The sequence below is a fragment of the Phascolarctos cinereus genome, unplaced genomic scaffold (genome assembly GCF_003287225.1).
Source record: "Phascolarctos cinereus isolate Bilbo 61053 unplaced genomic scaffold, phaCin_HiC Scaffold_5;HRSCAF=322, whole genome shotgun sequence".
In the NCBI taxonomy this organism is placed as follows: Eukaryota; Metazoa; Chordata; class Mammalia; order Diprotodontia; family Phascolarctidae; genus Phascolarctos; species Phascolarctos cinereus.
In genome coordinates this window covers 420,496,771-420,514,251 of record NW_027555958.1, presented here as the reverse complement: position 1 = coordinate 420,514,251, position 17,481 = coordinate 420,496,771, and the positions used below count along the sequence as shown (strand labels likewise).

The 17,481-nt window shown below is 36.2% G+C and overlaps 1 protein-coding gene across 16 annotated transcripts in view; it reads left to right on the top strand.

Annotated features, from left to right (window-relative positions):
• The window catches only part of DCAF6 (DDB1 and CUL4 associated factor 6), a 165,804-nt gene that overhangs the window by 89,452 nt on the left and 58,871 nt on the right, over window positions 1-17,481 (top strand). For 7 of the 16 annotated variants that reach the window (XR_013487378.1, XM_078156512.1, XM_078156510.1 and 4 more), the window contains exons 11-12: window positions 238-408; window positions 9,040-9,099. The exons of 5 other annotated variants lie outside the window; for them this stretch is intronic. Coding sequence is in view for 10 of the 11 variants with exons in the window: in XM_078156512.1 (XP_078012638.1) it covers window positions 238-408; window positions 9,040-9,099 (231 nt within the window). In the remaining variant the exon portion in view is untranslated. The remainder of the gene's footprint in view (window positions 1-237; window positions 409-9,039; window positions 9,100-17,481) is intronic. 4 more of the 16 variants (XM_078156513.1, XM_020974658.2, XM_078156514.1 and 1 more) reach the window with 1 other exon arrangement.

The window sequence follows — 17,481 nt, the reverse complement described above, 5'->3', positions numbered from 1 at the left end:
AGAGTAAAATATTAAAATTCCAGTATACGTATATGTAAAGGGTATGAAGCCTGTGAAAGGGGGGCTATCGTAATTCCATCATAGGGAATCCATATTTTCTTATGTAAATAAGCAGCTTGCCTTTTCTCCTAATAGACATGTGTTTCTTTATCTTTCTTCTCTTTGATGTTTTTAGATGCTGTGATATCTATTTTGTTTCCGTGTTCTTTTACACCCTTTTTTTCCTGTCTGTGTCAGAATTTTTAAGGGGGCCTGAGATAGCTCTGCTTCGTAAGGGCCTGCAACAACTGCGGCTTAAGAGAGCTGAGCAGCAGAGGCAACAAGAGCTAGCTGAGGCCGCAGCACGACAGCCTTCCACTTCCGAGCAGGCCTCCCCTGAGGGCTCCTCCCAGGGCCCTCATCCTTCAGGTGGTCAATACCAAGTGTTCTGCAGCAGCTTAGCTAGTAGAACTGGTTGTTGATGTTGCTGTTGTTTGCTGAGATGCTTCCCTGTACATTCCCCTGACACAAGATAGAGCTAATGCACTATTGCTGCTTATCCCTTCCTTGCATGTGGTGGTATTAATCATCACATGGTGAAATAGCCGGTGCATTACAATAGTATACCCTAGATGTATAGAGAAAAAAATTTATTCTTGTATTTTTAGTATGGAGGGGGTTGTTCACTTTATCCAAATTTAGCTGGCATTCTTCTGGTGCATGGTATGTGCAATGCACTATATTAGGTACTGGGGTTGCAAAGGTGAAAAAAAAAACACAGTCCCCCTCGTCAAGGATGGAATCTCTTACAATACAGTGGAGGAATAAAACAAGTATATAAATAAATATGATACAAGAGGATAACAAAAGAAAATATTTGAAGAGGGTGAGATCCTGCTTATCTGGTAGAATCAGCAGAGATTTCATGTTGGAGATGACCTCTGAGATGGACTTTCAAGGAAGAGATGTATTTCAATAGGTAGAGATGTTGAGGGAGCTCATTGTGAGCATGATGTACATATAACCTTTGTGGAACACAAAGGTGGGAGGATTAGAAATAGGGTCTAGTTTGGTTGAAAGATCGGGTAAATAAAGGAGACTAGAGTGAGGTGACTGGGAAACAGACTGGAACCACACCGTGGAGAGCGTTGGATACCAGGCTAATACCTTTGGGGAATGGGGAGCTACTGAAGGCATTTTGAGCAGAGGTGTAATATGGTCATCTCTGATTATTAGGAAGAATATCTTGGCAGCTGTGTAGAAGATAGATTAGTGAAGGGCAAAACTAAAGTCAGGGACATTAGTAAAAAGGGTAGTATGATGGTCCAGGAAAGAGATAATGAAAGCCTATTCTGGGTGGGGAGAGGGTGGGGCATGAAAAGGAAACAAATATACACGATATTAAGGAAATAGAACCCATAAGACTTAGCAGCTGATTAGATATGGGGGATGAGGGACACTGAAAGTATCCCCGAGGTTTTGAATAAACTTTGTGATTGTGGAAACAAGAAGAAAAGGAAAATCAGGAGAGAAGATAGGTTGTTTCAAGAGGAAGATAACAGGTTTAGTTTTGCATATATGGCATTTTCATATGCTAGTGGAACATCCAGGTGGACAAACCTAGTCAGCAGCTGGAAATATAGTATTTGAGTTTAAGGAAGAAATACAGGCTGGAAGCATGGATTTGGTAGTCCTAAGTAAAGCCATGGCATGGGATCTCCAAGGGAGAGAATGTAAAGAGGAAGAAGAAAACTTCAGAAGCAACCCACTTAGAGGATAAGAGAAAGTCATGACTGTTCAATAAATGTAAGGCCTGTACTTCTAGAAAGTACCTATGCATCAGAATGAACTCAGTGTGCAGAAAATGCCTCTAACAAAAAGGCTGCTATACCTCAGCTTCCAGCTCTCTCTTGCTTTGAAAGTTAATGCATATTCTTATATGAACTACATAGTGCTGGATTGAAGTGCTTATAGAATTGCTTATAGAATTATGATTGGCTGTCACATAGTATATTGGATTTGTAGTTTTAGTCAATATTTATAATATTTTATTATAAAACAGTTTTCACAGAATTTGTTAATTATTTGTTTTCTGCATAATAAGGTTTCAATTCAAGATTTTTTGTGGAGGTAACAAGTTTCTGATATAGAGAACAAATACGTATTTAGCCTTTAGCCATGTTTTCATTGTATTACCTATAAAATCTTGGTATTTAATAAATTTGTGATTTTTTTTTTCTTTGGGGATTTTAATATCACAGAGAAGACTTTAAGCCGGGCACAGGAACGCTTTGGAATCACCCTCCATGATGAAACCACAAAATAAGTGGGCAGATTGATATCATCTAATAAGACAATAGTTATTGTAATTTTACATTTCTTTTACAAATGAGAATATGTCCAGTTTCTAACACAAATGGACTTGTGAGGCTTTGGTTAATAGATAAGCAATGATGAAAATAGAATTAATTGCTCTGAGAACTGTGACAAAATTACTTTGCATTTGGGAAGTCCCAAAACCATTTGGATTGTGTTACTCTTCATTTATACCTCCTCTTCCTAAATGTGTTTTATGGACTCCTACGACCACAGAAATATTTCAGTATTTCTAAGATCTGTAGTATCATCAGTGTTGTTACTCCCTCTGCTCATGGAGATCCCTCCATGTATCTCAGTAGACAGACTTTTGAGTTGCTGTATCCAAAAGGGAAATTTGGTACCTTGTAGCTAACTTGCTCCACATTTACCATGGTGGTCTAGTGACAAAACATGGCCCATTACTGGGTCTCTGCTTGAATCTTTTCCAGTTTGGGAGGGCCTGTCAGAACTATGCTTTGGGGGCAGCTAGGTGGTGCAGTGGATAGAGCACCAGCCTTGAAGTCAGGAGGACCCGAGTTCAAATCTGGCCTCAGACCAAACACTTGACACTTACTAGCTGTGTGACCCTGGGCAAGTCACTTAACCCCAATTGCCTAAAAAAAAAGAAAAGAAAAGAAAAGGAAAGAACTATGCTTTGCTGAAATCCCTTCCTAGAACCCAGAGTCACTCAATTCATAAATGAGGCTGTGAAATCATCTGAACTTTCAAAGCAATCATGATATAGAAATTGTGTTGTGGGGTCAGGATACTATGCTGATATTTAATCCATATTATATTTTTGGCTTAATTTTATTAGCAAAGAGTACTTGAGTTAGAGTTCTCTAAATATGTTACTAGAATTAATTATTTAGGAAAAAAAATTTTTCCCTTAAAATTTCTTATAAGAAAGAAAACAATTTCTCTGTAGATTGGTAATATGTTAACTGTTAATGCAAATGTTAAAATTTGACAACTTTGAATAGCAAATATTTCCCCAAGATTTTTAGCTTTGTAAACAGTTTTGGGCAAAGTGATGTGAAGATGAACTATTTATTCATGAGCAATTGGTGATGCAATGGATAGAGTGCTGGACTCGGACACAATAAGACTTGAGTTCAGATCCTGCCTCAGACATTTACTAGTTGTGTGACCAACTCTAGGCAAGCTATTACACTTTCCTCAGCCTCAGTTTCCTCATCTGCAAAACGAGGATAATAACAGTACCTGTTGTGAGAATCAAATGAAATAACATTTGTAAAGCACTTTACAAATGTTAAATTATATAAATGACAGCTATTCTTATAATGAAGTATGACAAAGAAAATGCTGAAATTTAAAAGGACAAAACAGTTGTTAAAGCAAAATTGAGTGTAAAACATTGCCTCAGTAGGTAAAAGTGTATGTTTATGTATGTGGCTGCATTTGTAGTATAACAGACATTTGAAGAGCATTTGGGGTGTAGAAATTTTCATGCCGGGTTTACCAGTTTGAATTTCATCAGAATTTTGTAGAATCACAGAATGTATTAATTATTTGTCCGTTATGAAACAACTTGTTTTTCCTTGTAGCTCCTAGCCTTCTCATGTTCATTTATCTTTATTGATTGTTAACTTCTTCGTCCTTTTATGGCGGCCTCCACAGAAGAAAATAAGGATTACATAAATGACTGTCAGTTTGCTAGTTCAATTCAATGAACACTCGTTAAAGTACCTGTAGGCATCAAAGCACTGCTTGTACTAGGTATTGAAGGCGATACAAAGTCAATGACACAGGGTTTAGACCCTCAAGGAATATAAAATATAGCAAGAATTAAATTATGTAAGCATGCAGTAAATTCTTTGGAATCAAATCAAGTTGTTTTCTGGGACTGTGCTAAGATGTCCTTAGTGCCATTACTAAGTCTGTCATAATTCATCTTTTCTATTCTTACTTAGTGTGGACCTAGTAGACAGAGCTGGCCTGCAAGCCAGTAGACTGGGGTCCAAGTCCCGCCTGACACATGCTGGCTGTCTTACATTGAGCAAGTCACCTAACCTCTGAGTGTTCTAGACCAGTGCATTATACCTCTATGATAATTACAGTTGAAATATTCAGTGGAGCTACGTGAGGAATGAAGGCGGTCTATCTTGTTTGTTACTGAAAGTCCAGAAGAAGTGCCATAAATCGCAGTGGCTCTCTAGAGGCAGCATCTCTTTAGTTAACTGTGGTATTTGTAGAAGTTGCAGACTTAACTAATCATTCCAAGGCACCGACTTACACCAGTGTTACAGTTTCAGGTACTTTTCTAAATAACGTAAATTGTCTTTAGGATAGCTTTCAGAGCCCTTAAGAAAATTCTCATCATCCACAAAGGTTAACCTTGTAAACATCAGAGGTGATTGCCAAGAATCTAGTATGGTAGAGTCAGAATATATTATCTAAGATATTTTTATTTAAAGACTTTTTTTCCCCCTGGGCTTTTAGGGTAGCACATGAGAACCATCAGTGGTCTTTCAGGATTTTCTGATTGTGAGAGAAACAGATTGGTCTTCATCTCTTCACTTTCTGGGAATGTTAACTAACTGACTGACTTCTATTCCTGGCCTTATAATATATTATAATAATAAATCCTGGCCTTATAGTAGGGCAAGTGGTTTCCCTGTTCCATGCTTGAGTTTTCCCATTTATGAAATTAGAATATTAGGCCTTAAAGCTTATCTTTTCCTGTTTCAAATGAATGCTATAAGGATGAATTAGGTAATAGGTTATTAGAGAAGCATATAAACATAGAATACTATATTATAATTCTGTGACATGTCATTGATTATCTCACTGTGTCCAGCATCAAGGATGTGTAAACTTGGTAGCATTCAGTGTATCCAAGGAGCTAGTTTAATGAGCAGGTTTGTGTGATGAGTGCTACAAATAACAACAGGCACAAGACATTTAGCATTTGGTTAATTGTAGACCCAGTTCTTTTCTTCTGTTTCATTCCTGTAAAGTCACAGATTTCTGGCACCTGCTCAGAGTAACAGCACTCTGTGGAGTCTCTTGGTACTGGCTAGCCACTGTCACAGACCCACCCAAAGGAGCATGGAGTCAGCTTAGAGGGGTTCAGGTCGGTTCTGATTTTTTTCACTATGTGGAACAGTTTTGTCACTCTTTAAAAAAAAAAGATTTTATATCCTCATCTAGGCTATAAAACATGAGTGACTCTTGAAAAACATTTTTCAAAATTGAGCCATGTTGGAAAAAATCAGCACTTACATGATTCTGTGTAAGCAAATTCCTTATTACATGGTATCAAGCTTCAATAGAAAACGGAACTACCAATCCATACCTAACGCTGCATATTGACTTAGTTTTGAAATGTAGTGTTACCTACGTTATGTTGTATTTTTATTTATTTTGTTAAATACTGCAATTACTTTTTAATTTGTTACATTAGTTCCGTTTCAGTTTGTTGTGGGCCATGTACTTGACACCTCTTCTTTCCTGCATCAGGTTCTCGTGGGTGCAGCCCTATGTACACCATTCACAGTCCCATTTCACATATGAGTGCCTTGTGATCTGTTACTCAGCCCTCTAGTTAATAAGGCCAAGTAAGAACTTCCTCTGTGTACGTTTCTTATTAAAAGGAAAAAGTCCATCAGAACATAAATGTGTAGTAGGTCAAATTTGATGTTATCAGTTCATTTCTGTAGCTCTAATAAACTGCCTCAGATGTGGTAAGTTCATCAGATGATCGTAGGTGAAATGAGTGTTCCAGGAATAAAACATGTCACATAGTTCTACAGTAGCTTTTGAGAATTACACGTTTTGTCATATAATTATGCAGATGAATAACATATTTCTCTTCTGGGATTCAAGACAATGACTTTTTTGTTTCACAGATGTGGAAACTGTGATGCCAGAATGTTAAGTAGTTTGTTTAGGACCAAGTGACAAGTTATTGAAATATATCCTATCAAAACTTAGAGCACTTAGCCTAGTGATTGACCAGGAGTGCTAGGTGAATTTTTATTTTGAAGTTTATCTTTACCTTAGAAAGTAATAAACTCCTAGATGTAAGTTACTCAGTCATGTGCCTTTTAAAATCATTAGATTATTAGATCATTAGACTAGATATTTAAGTGAATTTTTTTGTTGCTTCCCAAAAGATAATTCCTAAAAAAGGGAATGTTGCAGTATTGTGCTGTTAGCAGTGGAAAATATTCACATTTGAAGTAAGATTATTTTTTCTGTACCCTAAATGATTGACTCTTGAGAAATAATGTAATCCAGACCCACTCCATATTTATGTTGGGCTTTATAAGCTTGGGATAAAAGGCAAAGGAAATATCGTATAGCTTTGCTTCTTACTACAATGAATTGGCCCGTAGAATGATAGTCCAGTATTTGTATTTTCTTATGCTCTTATCTCTCAGGAAAATGTGGTCAACTGTCACTAGTAAGAAGATAATGACAGTATTTTTAGATTGTAGCTGCTGTATTGAAGCTCATGTTAGTACCTGCAAGTATTTTTAGAAATCTAGTGTAAAATATAAGGATGGCAGTATGGGCATTGAATTTATGAATGTGTAGTCTGCTACTGTATTTGAATTTGGCATGATGATCTTTTAAATGTCATTCAAAATGTTTTTGGTACCAGAATATCCTCTCTGAAAGAGCAGTTGGCCTCACTCTTGTTACCTCAGTTTAAAAATAGATTTCTGGTCATGATCCAGGAAGGAACTGTCTTAAAGGTTAGGATTTGAGAGAGTATAGATTAGGTTTTTTTTATAAAAGTAGCAAATAACCATTTCAGCATTCTTTAGACAGGCATGTTATTCTCTTTTAAGGTCCTAGAATATCTCTGCTTTGTCATTTTCTCTAGCATAGTAAATGATTAGTTTGATAGAGGTGGTGGCAGATTTTTTTAAACATTTGATTGGTTTAATTCTTATATCTTAGGTGATTTGGGAGAATACTAAACACAGTGTAATGCTTCCTATAAGATTTAGACTTTTAATATTTGGAAAAATAGTCATAAGCAAATAAAAGAATTCTTAAGTAGTTATTTTTTGTTCTTAACTATAATACATTATCTTGAAATTATCTTATAATGAATGCTGGTGGCTGAGGAAAAGTTAATGATGATTATATTATATTCTATGAGCTTTTTTCCAGTATTTCTCAGCAACTGTTTCTCTGTTGACTAAATTTCATTTTTTGCTGAATTTTAAAAGGGGTATCATTATACTTCTCATTATCTCTAAGGACCAAACTATTGTCCTTTCTTTAAAAATAATACCCTAAGAATAGTGAAAAGCACTGAAGCAGATATCTAGTCTGAAGCAATCATAAAAATAAGCATAAATATTAAAAGATTGGGATTGTACTTGAATTAACTATTAGTCCCTCTACTCCTTTATGGCATATTGTTAAAACTGAGGAACAGACCTGGATAATTTTTAGAGGAGATCAAAAAGGATAATTAAAGAGAGAATGCTTATTTGATGACCAGTTGCAGTTGAACACATGAAACTAGAACAAAAAAAACCTGGTGAAATTAGAAGACAACAGATTTTAAATAGGTAGAAAAGAAACTTGGCCTGACTCACAGGAGCTATTTAAAAGAGTCAAACAAATGATATCTGACATGTTCAAATGGAAACAAAAGAAAATCAAGCTATAATATGATTATAAAAATGTCAAGTTTGGGGGGTATCAGAGTGCCACCCTGAGCATGTTGAGGGAAAGACTGTCCTCTTTTTTCCCCCGGCATCCCCTGTGACTCTATTATCAGGGAAATGAAGAGGGGGGTCTATGTAGAGATTCAAAAGGCCACAAAGCAGGAGGCATCTCTCTTGGGGCAGAAGTATAACCAAAACATTTCTACATTTCATGGCAGAGACAAGTGGGCCCATTCTATACTCAGTTTCATATGATATGATATGATATGATATTATTAGAATCATAAGGCCACAGAAATGTTTCAGAGGAACTCCATTTTTTTAGTTAAGGAAACTAAGGTCTAGACAGATTGAGTGACTTGCCTTTCGTCATGCACTTAGTTTATGGCAGAGCCGAGAGTAGACTCTAGACTTCTGATTCTCAGACTAGTCCCCCTTTTACAATATGCTGCCTCCCCACTGCACCCTCTTTATATAGAGTAAATAACACCACTTTTCGGAAGATTCATTATGGTTCTGTGGTATCATTTGCTTTCTTGAATATTTCTTACAGATATTTTGTCTAAAATATTTGATTCTAGTGCTCTTGATCAATTGTTGTTCACTTCAAATTTGATAAAACAACATCCCAGCAAAAAGCAGTGAGCACTTTAGCTTTTGGGGAGACTCTTTCAAGGATTTAAGAAATAGATGAAAGAAAAACCTGATTGAGTGTATGTACTGCCATTTTGTGAGCTTCCATTTATAGATCTATCTATGTAGCACCTCTTTCCTATCCAAAATAAATGTGGGGGAAATTGTATATGCATGAAACTAGAAGAAGAATTTTCTGTGTTCTCAGTCTGTATTCAAGGTTACTAAATGCTTGCCTGGAATAATATATCTGGCCACACGGCTGTGCTTACTCACTGCTTGGGAAACATACCCACAGCGCTCACCTCTCTTCCCCTGCCTTTATACATTTGTTTTTAAGCTTGTAGATGATCATGACATTGCTGTGCAGTTTTCTGCTGCTTATTTTTAAGTTGAAATCTCATTTTTGTTTCAGATTCTCCTTCTTCTGTGGTTAACAAACAGCTCGGATCCATGTCCCTTGATGAGCAACAGGGTGCGTGCAACTGGAGATGCGCCATGCCCATCCATAGTTTCATTGCGATGCATAAACTAAGCTCTTTCTGTTTTCGTAACCTCTTTTAACAACTAATAGCCACAAGCTGTTTTCATAGAGCCAGACAGCATTAAAAATAGGATTGGGCATGAGAGCCTCTCTTTCCTACACAAATGATGTTCTCCAGAAGGAGGGTAAAAACCAATTGTTTCCCAGCCCCTGGTGCCAACTTTTAGAAGTCTTCTCATAACCTGATAGGTATGGGTGAAAACTAGAGTAGACAGTCTTCTTTTTGTCTTTTGAGGCAGTTTAAAACATTTGTAGGGTGAATTTGGACTTTTGCCCAGGAACCCTTTCAGATTTTGTAATTGTCATTCTCTGTAATAATAATAGCTTTGATTTTCCTTAGAGTAACACCCTACCTAGCAGAAGGAGTGTAACGTAGGGGATAAAGGACTGGCCTTCCTTCTGACACATCCTCACTATGTGGCCAGGGACAAGTCACTTAACCTCTCAGTGTCCCAGACGATGAGGTATAAACATATTGCCAATCTGCATCAGTGTTAGGAACTCCCTAAACTGATGAAATCCCAGGTCTAGACCATTTCTTCCCCCCCAAAACAGGCCCATTCAGTATGCAGACTTCTGGCAGCCTCTGAGACGGGAGCAACTTGAAACCAAGAGGAAATAGAAAAGGCATAGGGTTTTACACTTTGTATGCATGCAGATGTAATAAGCACATATTTAAAGACTGAAAGTGTCATCAGTTTAAGGAGAAGGGAAGATCCAACTTTAGGCCCTTACACAGAGCCTCTTGACTTAAAACTGTGTGTGAAAGAAAGGTTCTATTTTATAGAGCCTGATTTTCCACAGATCTGAAGCCCCGGGAGGAATGAATTTCTAGAGGCAGACGGACAGAGGCAGAAGAGTAGGAAGAAGGGACAGCTGGCAAAGAGGGAAGGGACAAAAAGCTGTAAAGAGCAAAGGAGTCTTGGGCCACTTTAGTGGAAGGACAGGCTTGCTGAAGTGGGGGGTGGGCATGGAGGTACAGTATTACAGCAGAGAATAATTGATGTTCATAATGATGTCCTTGAGTCATGTGAAGCTATGTTTCTCTGCTTAAGAAAACAGGAAAACATATGCTTTTAAGTAATTTCTATCCAAAAATGATTAAAATTTATAAAAGGGATTGATCTTCAGATATTCTTCATCTTCAGAAATCTAGAAAATTAACTTCTGTGGAATATTTTATTACTCTCATATTTGAGTATATAAGGCATTATTGTAGCACCTTTCTTCATAAATACCTAGAGTCTAAGAGGTCATTAAACAGAATTAATTGTGAATTGTATATTCATATATTCATTTTAAAACAGTTAAAAATAAAAACAATTTTTAGTCATAGGCCAGAGGTGACTTTTGGTTGCTATAGTTTTTCTCTTCAGAATTGAATTAATCATATTTTGATTTTATTAATAAATTTGGGGTATTAGAAATTAGATTTGTGTTTTGTATTTGGACATTTATTGGTAATGTGTTAATACTGAAGATTATCAAGAAAAGTCACAACAGTCATAAATAGCACTTTATAATAAATTGTCCAAAAATGTTTTCTGATTGATCAGGCTTTTTGCTGAAACTATAATCAAATAAAGATATCAGTATGAAGCAGTGAGCAATATTACCAGGTAGTTTGAAGCCAGATTCATGTATTTGTAGATTGTAAATTTTACCAAAGTTATACAAAATATTAATAGTGCTTCGTGTACCAGGCTGTTGTATACATTAGCATTATAATACCCGAAATTGCTGCCAGAGCTTATTAATATTTCTACAATAATGGCATAGAAGATTTTCTAAGTTTAGTGTTTTTGAAATTTTAAAGTATTTTTTTCTTTAAGAAAATGGCCTTATAAGCATTATCTTATTAATCATCAGAACATACTTTCCTGTTGGGAAAGGAATAGCAGTTATGGAAATTGAGGCATAGCAAAATTACCAGGAGCCGAATACATACATGCATGCATACATTCCCATGTATGAATACACAATGAATTACTTGGAAATATGGTAAACCTTACTACTGGCATAGTATATGTCATTGGCTACATCTCCCTGTCTCACTGTCTTTTGATGACATTCTCTGCTTGTCAGTAAGGTATCTGAGTCCACATAAGGTGCAGAATTTAGGCTTGTAGGATGATGTGTGTATATATGTGCATGTTTTACATAAGCTTAGGGTGGGCAATAAACAGTCTGTTTTTCTTAAGACAACCAAGTAATCTGAGTAAGCATTATTGCCAAGTAATTTTCAGTGCAGTTACTACTTTAGTAAAAATGTCTTTGTAAAACTAAAGAATAGCTGTACAGCTCTGATGAAGTCCTTTGTTTTAGGGGTTTCCTTACCATTTTCAGCTGAGCAGTGGGCTACAGTCAGTAAGCATTTCCTGAGCACCTAATTCTGTCCTGGCCCTGCTAAATGGTCAGAATCTTTGTTCACCGTTCAATAGTCAGGGTTTCTTTAAGTCTTAACTTCAGAACCAGAACTTGCCAGTTTTGTTTTTCTAGGTATTTATGAGCAAAAGTAGATTGATTGGTGAGCATGGAATTTGAAAATGAAACTCTCTCTTGAGTTTTTTCTGTGATGAATTACTACAAAGTTTGAAGTTTGCCATGAACATCCTCTGTCAGTGCTGATGGCAATACATTCATACATTCCTCTGTGTATATGATTCTTATCCATGCTTCTCCAATGATACTCCAGAGGAGCTTTGTTCAAGATTTCTAAGGACTTTTTTCTTTCAGTGCCTTAGAGGTCCCTCTATATTACTCCCTTGGCTATTATCTCTTAGTCTTGCAAAATGACCAGCTTGCCATTTTTTCCAGTTACATGCATCCTTAATAATATCTTGTGAGCATAAATGCATTATTTTTTTCAAAGAAACAGTGGGAGTTTTATGACTAAACATAGTGGGGGGGGGGTTTCCTCTTATTGAAATGAAAGCTCTTCTGTGTAGTGTTTCTGATTATAGTTTTTCGTTTGGGTCTTTAGGTTCAGGCAGGATCTTTCCTGTTGATTGGGTATTCATCCTCATTATGACAAAAATATACTGTTATATGTTAATCTTCTTAAGTCACTTCCAGAAATGGCTATAAGGGAAATACAAAGATGATGACAGGAGCAATGGTCTTTCTCAGCCTTTGGGAAGCCAAGTGTGATTATCTCAAGATCAGGGAGCTATACAAGGATGTCATTAGGTATGGTTAGGTCCAGTTTGCCTCCCACCTGCATCTAGTAGCCTCCAAAAGGCTGTTAGACAAAGGAAGGAGGTAGATGATAGAAATATCTATACTATATATCCTCTGCTTCTCCATCGAAATTTTTGTTTTAAAAATTAAAATGGATGAAGATATATATGGAATGTTTTTGTGGCCTTGTTTCAAGTGATACCAGGGTTTGTGAAAGAATAAGAATCTTTGTTCAAAAAAAATTTATTTCAAATTAGGATACAAAGTTAATCTTGGGTGACTTGTTTTCTTCTTTTCCTTGTTCTGCTTCCCCTGAAGAATCCTCACACTTTCCAACTCTAGCATTAACTTATAGAGAGGTGGTAAGGGGCTTAGCCTAGAGGTGGAAATATACTTCTGGCAATTCAATTCAGCAAACATTTATGAAGTACCTACTGTGTAAAAGATCCTTCTGAGAATTTGGGCAAGGGAACATAGAAATAGTTAAAACTGTGCAGTTTTTAATCTACCATATTGAGAATCAGCTATGTGCAAGTGCTAAAGAGATAGTCTCTTGTCTTCAGATTAAAACCTAGAAGTGGACGTTGAAAAGATTTGCATAAATTACAGATGTTACAAATAGTATGTGACAATTATGTAAGAGGGACAAACAAAATTATCTGAGTGTACAGAGGAAGAAAAGATCGTTTGTGGCTGTAGGAAATCAGGCAAGGCATTGCGGAAGAGGCAGCATTTAAGTTGGACTTTGAAGCAAGTATCCAGTTTCAGAAGAAGAAGGTGTATGGCAGGACATTCTAGGATTCAGGAATGACATAAGCAAAGACACAGTTATAGAGAATCACAGACATATTTGGTAAGGGGACTAATCTAGCATGATTTTGAGTGTAGAGTAGTACAGAGTTGTAGACTGATGCTAGTTTGTAAAGGACCATGAATGAGAGGCCAAAATATTTGTTAATTCAGTAAGCAGCAAGGTCTTGTTAAAGGCTTTTGAGCTGAGAATGACATAATCAGAACTATCCATTAAAAAGATTGAGGTGGTAGTGTGTTTAGAATGGTACTCTGAGCCTGTTTTTTTTTTTAACATTCTCTTCCATTTGCTTTTGAGTTTTAAATTTTCTCTCCCTCCCCAAGACGGCATGCAATCTGATATAGGCTCTACATATACATTCCTATTAAACATATTTTCACATTAGTCATGTCGTAAAGAAGAATTAGAACCAATAGGAGGAACCACAAGAAATAAGAAACAAAACAAAACAAAACAGAAGGAAAGAAAAAGAACAAATAGTATGCTCAATCTGCCTGCAGACTCCACAGTTCTTTCTCTGGATAGGGCTAGCATTTTCCATTATGAAACTTTTGGAGATGTCTTAGATCCTTGCATTGCTGAGAAGATCTAAGTCTACCACAGTTAGTCATTGCACAACGTGGCTCTTACTGTGTATAATATTGTCTTGGTTCTACTCACTTCACTCAGCATCAGTCCACACAAGTCTTTTCAGGTTTTTCTGAAGTCAGCATGTTCATCATTTCTTATAGCACAATAGTATTCCATTACATTCATATACCACAACTTGTTCAGCCATTCCCCAATTGATGGGCATCCCCTCAATTTCCAATTCTTTGCCACCACAGAAAGAGCTGCTATAAATATTTTTATGCATGTAGGTTCTTTTCCCATTTTTATGAACTCTTTGGGATACAGCCCTAGAAGTGCTATTGCTGAGTCAAAGACTGTGCACATTTTTATAGCCCTGTGGGCGTAGTTCCAAATTGCTCTCCAAAATGGTTGGATCAGTTCACAACTCCACCAACAGTGCATTAGTGTTACAGTTTTCTCACATCTTCTCCAGCATTTATCATTTTCCTGTTTTGTCATGGTAGCCAATCTGATAGGTGTGATGTGGTACCTCAGAGTTGTTTTGATTTGCATTTCTCTAATCAATAGTGATTTAGAGCATTTTATCGTATGACTATAGATGGCTTTAATTTCTTCATCTGAAAACTGCCTGTTCATATCCTTTGACTGTTTATCAGTTAGGGAATGACTTGCATTCTTATAAATTTGACTGAGTTCTCTCTATATTCTAGAAATGAGGCCCTTATCAGAGATACTGGTTGTAAAAAAATTTTTCCCAGTTTTCTGCTTCCCTCCTGATCTTGGTTGCACGGGCTTTATTTGTGCAAAAACTTTTCAATTTAATGTAATCAAATGAATTTGACTTCATAATGTTCTCTGTCTCTTGTTTGGTCATAAATTCTTCTGTTCTCCATAAATCTGACAAGCAAACTATTCCTTTCTGACCCTCTTTTCTTATCTTCAAAATGGTAGAGTTGGACTAGAGGACTCGAAAGATTTCTTTCAGTTCTAAACTTTTGATCCTGTGATTGAATAGGGGATAATATACAAGAGAGGGGGAGGCCAGTTAGAAAGGAGATGCAATAGACAGACTAAGTGATGGCGAAGGCCTGAAACAGAATACTGATAGAGACTATGGCAGTGAGCACAAATACAAAGTGCTGTGAGCAGAGAATCAGTAGTACTTGGTATCAGATTAAACACAAAACCATTATGTAAAGGAGTTCTGTTTTGTTTGAGGTAATACTGCTTTGGGCATACATTTAGTTTTACTATCTGTTTCATTTTATTTTGTCATGTAAGTCAAGTAAGAACCTTAGCGAACAGAATTCCTGGTATCTCATTTCCAAATTTCCTGTTAATTCAGTTTCTTAGATTTTGCCAGCTTTCTTGGTCTCAGTTTCCAACCAGTAAAATAGAATATATTTTCAGGAGCTTTGGGCAATTTTATTGTTAGATAGCAATAGTATTTTGTGTATTTTTTACATATATTGGAAGAATGAAAATTAAACTTCATAATTCTTGTTATTACCAATTAAATAGTTTTACATCATTCTAAACATCTGAACTGTGATGAGCCATCCCCAAGCTGAATTGCTGCTGATTGCAATTATTGCATTTGTTTATTCTAACTAAAAATGTCACTTAAAAATATTAGTCAGGTGAATTAAATTTAGTCTAAGCAGCCAAAAAAAATTTAAAACCACCAGTACCAAAGGTTTTTCCTTTCCTTGACCAAAATCCTTTTTTAAGAAACAGTGTGAAAAAGGTAGAGAAAATTAGTGCACTAACGTTCACAACTGCCAGTACTGTGGTGTAGTAGGAAGAACATTGGTGGTAGAGACAAAGGAACTGGGGTCATATCCTGGCTCTGCTATTTTTAATTAGTCTGTGACCTTAGGCAATTATTTATCATCCCAGGGTCTCAGTTTCCTAATCTTAAAAATGAGAGGATCTAATTAGAGGATCTCTACAGTTTCTGAATCTGTTATCTGAATAATTTGCGCCATGCCCTGAATTGCCTTCCACTGTAAACAGGTTTTGAGATACATATGGGAAAGAGAGCAGTGGTGTAATAGATAGAATGTTGGATCCCAAATCAGAAAGATCTGAGGTTGAATTTTGCCTCATATACTTAATGGCTTTGTACCCTGGGGACATCATTTAACTGCTCTGTGACTCAGTTTCCTCATCCGTAAAATTGGGATAACATCTGACCATAGCACTAACTTTGCAATGTTTTGAGAATAGAATAATGAATGCAAAATGCTTGTTCAAAGTTCTGTATAAGTGCTAGTTATTGTTACACAGAAAATAATTATCTCTAGGTTAAAATGGAAAAAGCAAAATTTTTGTGTCCATCTGAAATATCTGAAAGCTCATTGACTTAGCCATTTGGTAGCAAAATGTTCGTCAGTATTATTATAAGTAGTTAGGATATTGCCACCATAAAAGATTTTTGACCTTGGTATTTTTTTAAAGACAGTTTAAAGCCATTAGGTGCCTTTCCCTTTGAGATTATCTTCCACTTACTTTATGTTTTGCACCTATGTACGTATGTTTTATACTCCACTGGAGTGGGAACTCTAAGGCAGAGGCTGATTTTCCCCCCTTTCTTTGTATCCCTAGCACTTAGTACAGTGGCTAGAATATAGTAAGCACTTAATAAATTCTTGAATAAGTCACTTGAAAGTAGGCAGTGTTATATTGAAAGGATAGTTAGCATATAAAATTTTATTTTTAGTGTTTGTTGGTATTTCAGTGTATAAATTTCTTTTGTTAGAATAAGTACTTAGCCATATGATAAGAATGAATTTTTAAAGGAGAGTAATTTTTAGTAAATATACATTTAGTCGTCTAAATATCATTGATTTTTTTTTAAATTTAACTCATTTTCATGAGTAAACCATGCACTTGCCAGAAAGTTTAGCATGTATACTCCTAATAGGTGACATTTGTGTGATGTTTAAAGTTTGCAAAGGTCTCTATATGCTTTATGTTATACTCACAACTCAATGAGATAAATATTATAGTTCTATTTCTTTCTGTTTTACAGATAAATAAACTGAGACTTAGAGGGATTAAGTAATTTTGCATGTTGTAATAATAATAATAATAATAACAATGGCTAGCATTTATATAGTGCTTTGAGGTTTGCAAAGTGCCTTACAAATAGTTTTATTTTATCCTCACAACAACCCTGGGAGGTTGATGATATTATTATTCCCATTTTGCAAATGAGGAAACTGAGGCTTATAGAGATTAAGTGAATTGTCCAGAGTCACACAGCTAGTAAACATCTGGGGCAGAATTTGAACTCAGGTCTTCCTGATTCTAGGTCTAGCACTCTGTGTACAATGGCACCACCTACCTGCCACTAGCTATAACTAGTGAATGTTGGCAGCAGCCTTTGAACCTCACCTCTGTCATATGATCATATGCCTCATTCTACTGCATAATTCTAGCTCATAAAAACCAGAGTGATTCAAAAAAATTAATTCTTAACCACCTGTGCTTCCTGTTTACTTTTTGCATTTTATTCTATCTGTACAGACTATTTTGGCTAATCAGTCTGATTTTCATTTATCCCTTTAGTTATAGGAGAAATTAGAATCTTAGAATCTCAAATTTGGAAACAGCTTTAGAGGTTTAGTAGTCCAACTCACTGTTGGTTGTTTGAATGCTTTTGACAACACTCCGCCTGAACCAGTCTTCAGTCTCTTCTTGTGCAACTTTGGAAATTGGAAACTGATTGCTTCAGAATGGTCCCT